General features: G+C 36.4%; 1 protein-coding gene across 7 annotated transcripts in view; it reads right to left on the bottom strand.

Moving 5' to 3' along the window:
- LOC115999664 (endonuclease MutS2) overlaps window positions 1-2,033 on the bottom strand; it is a 9,262-nt gene extending 7,229 nt beyond the window's left edge. For 2 of the 7 annotated variants that reach the window (XM_031239517.1, XM_031239519.1), the window contains exons 1-5: window positions 1,543-2,025; window positions 1,324-1,449; window positions 960-1,127; window positions 784-867; window positions 577-627 (exon numbers count right to left, since the gene is read on the bottom strand). In XM_031239517.1, coding sequence (XP_031095377.1) covers window positions 577-627; window positions 784-867; window positions 960-1,127; window positions 1,324-1,449; window positions 1,543-1,815 — 702 coding nt within the window. In that variant the 5' untranslated portion in view covers window positions 1,816-2,025. Of the gene's footprint in view, window positions 1-576; window positions 628-783; window positions 868-959; window positions 1,128-1,323; window positions 1,450-1,542 lie in introns of all 7 variants that reach the window. The other 5 variants (XM_031239522.1, XM_031239521.1, XM_031239518.1 and 2 more) reach the window with 5 other exon arrangements.
- Between the last annotated feature and the right edge of the window lie 381 nt (window positions 2,034-2,414).

Here is a 2,414-nt window from a genome sequence, read left to right as displayed (position 1 = left end):
AAATAAAAAAAAAAAAAAAAAAAAAAAAAAAAAGGAAGAAGAAGAAGAAGAAAGTTGAAAGCCTAAACACAAGAAAAATAAAGGTTGAAAACACAGAAAAAAAAAAAAGGTTAGACAATGCAAAAAAAAATGGTGTTGAAATTGTTCAAAAAAAAAAAAAACAAAAAACAAAAACAATAAAACAATAAAAGGGAAAAGGAAAAGAAAGCTGAACGCTGTTGCCAAGGATCAATGGAGAGACCTACTGTAGACATGTCAAGCTGATTTCCATTTCTTTAAATTGGAGAACTTATGAGATGGGTCATCCAAAATGTAGAAAAATGGAAATTTCTCCAACTTCCAAAGTATAATGTATTATTATCTATTTCTCCAGAGAAATGGATCATTTCTCCAATTTACTAACGCACCCTATATGTTCATAGCTAAGAGATATTATAATCTCTGGTAATCCATGAATCAACTAAAAGCATGCATTGAAGGTGAAGCAAAGAGAATGAATAGTTACATAAATCAAATGATATCAACTATTCAAGAGCACAATTCTAGTATTGAAGGGGGAGGAACATGAAATTGTACCTTTCTTTCTAGAAAACGAACTTGATCACGGGATTGTCTCAAAGTAGAGCTCTAAAACAGGAAGTGTTAATGTGAATAAAACAAGATGTATGGTAGCTACTTAGAAAGTACTAGGATATTAGTTATCGCAAGCTGAAGAGCATTGAGACAGTCTAGTGTCCAAAAGAAAAGAAAAGAAAAAAGTTTAATGCTATGAAGAGAACACACCGCAGAATCCTTAACAGAGCCATCTTCATCAACCAGTTGTTGTATGAAGCTCACCAATGATCGGCTTATCTCAAGTTCTACAATCTGCAAACACAATATAGGATGAATGGATATCCATAAACACATAAGTGGTCAGTTTCCAAGTAAAATGTCACTGTAAATGAACTGTACACTACCACTTCAGTAAGAGGCATGAAGCGCTGATACCAATCTGCATCTTGTTTAATTGCAGATTTAACATTTGACTGTAAACCTTCAGCAAACTGTAACAGAGCTGCAAGAGCAATGGCCTCACTCCCACTGACAGGAGAATCCCTACGTGCACATTGTATAGCAAATTTCACCTTCATCAACAATAAGCCGCACAATAATTTAGCATACAGTGTGCACACTTAACAAAATTTCATTACAGGCTTGCAGCATTAGAAACTGTACATTTCCAACTGCTCTTTTGTGATCTATAATCAATCGAATATACTTTACTTCAAAGAAACCACGATGATAATTGATAAGACATAATGTATAAGAAACTGAAGCTACCAGCTCGATATCAATTCCAGTAAACTCCATCATTGCACCGTATTTATGCATTTCCAAAGCAGCAGTGGTTTCCTGTAACAGTGTAAGACTATCTTCGTATGTTCGACTCAAATTCCACAATTGTTCCTAGAGAGATGAACAATCCACAATTACTTTCACAAAATTGCTAATCACATATACAAGCGTAAACATCTGTGCATAAGTATTTATATATCCTACCTTGGTGGCTTCCTTTCCAAGTGAAGTTCCAGCGAAAGAGGCGACGACATCGCAGACCTTGTCCCACTCGAGGATTCGGAGACTGTCGAGAACCACAGACGGTTGATCGGAGAGTGAAGGCGATGATTTCTGGAGGAAGGCTCGAACCTCGAATCGGAGCGACTTCAGATGAGTACTCCGGAAGTGAAAAACACGATTGCTGGCTGGTACGGAGAAAGTTGAGGCGGTGATGGCGGCGGAGCAGCTGCCGAGCACAGAGAGTGAGATTAGCATTCTGCATTTAACCGGCGCCGGGAATTGCAGAAACGCGGGAGAAATGATAATATCTTTATCTCCGTATCCAGTGGTTAAAAGTGGTCGTTCCACGTCAATTTCTCCATAGTGGGCTTTCTAACTTTCCACGGGCCTTATTGGGTCGGAATTGAAGCCCAATTTTAGCAGATATGCTGTAAACGGGTCCGGGTCGGTTGGTATCCAGCCAGATCCATATTCGGATCCAATATTGTGTGTATTTATTTACAATTTGGTCCCTTGAAGTTTCAGGATATAGTTAATAGTAAGTAATGATATTATAAACATAAAATAACGTGAGGTAGTAAGAAATGGAAAACAAGCTAAATTTGAAAAGTTACACTATTTTTCAATTAATATATTTTAAAAAAAATAGACATACAAGATTGAATATTTAAAAAATAAAAAATAATTACATAAATCTAGTTCAAACAACTCTTACAGTATCAGTTACCCAAGTTGAAAGGAGTCAAACATATCGTGTCTGCACATCTATTTGCTACTTTATAAATGTGTTTAACAAGACAATCTTAGTATCCAGGACTGATCATAAATAACAAGCAAGAGAATGAAGCTTGGAC

The sequence above is a fragment of the Ipomoea triloba genome, chromosome 12 (assembly GCF_003576645.1).
Source record: "Ipomoea triloba cultivar NCNSP0323 chromosome 12, ASM357664v1".
NCBI classification, from domain to species: domain Eukaryota; kingdom Viridiplantae; phylum Streptophyta; class Magnoliopsida; order Solanales; family Convolvulaceae; genus Ipomoea; species Ipomoea triloba.
This window is presented reverse-complemented; position numbering and strand designations above follow the sequence as displayed.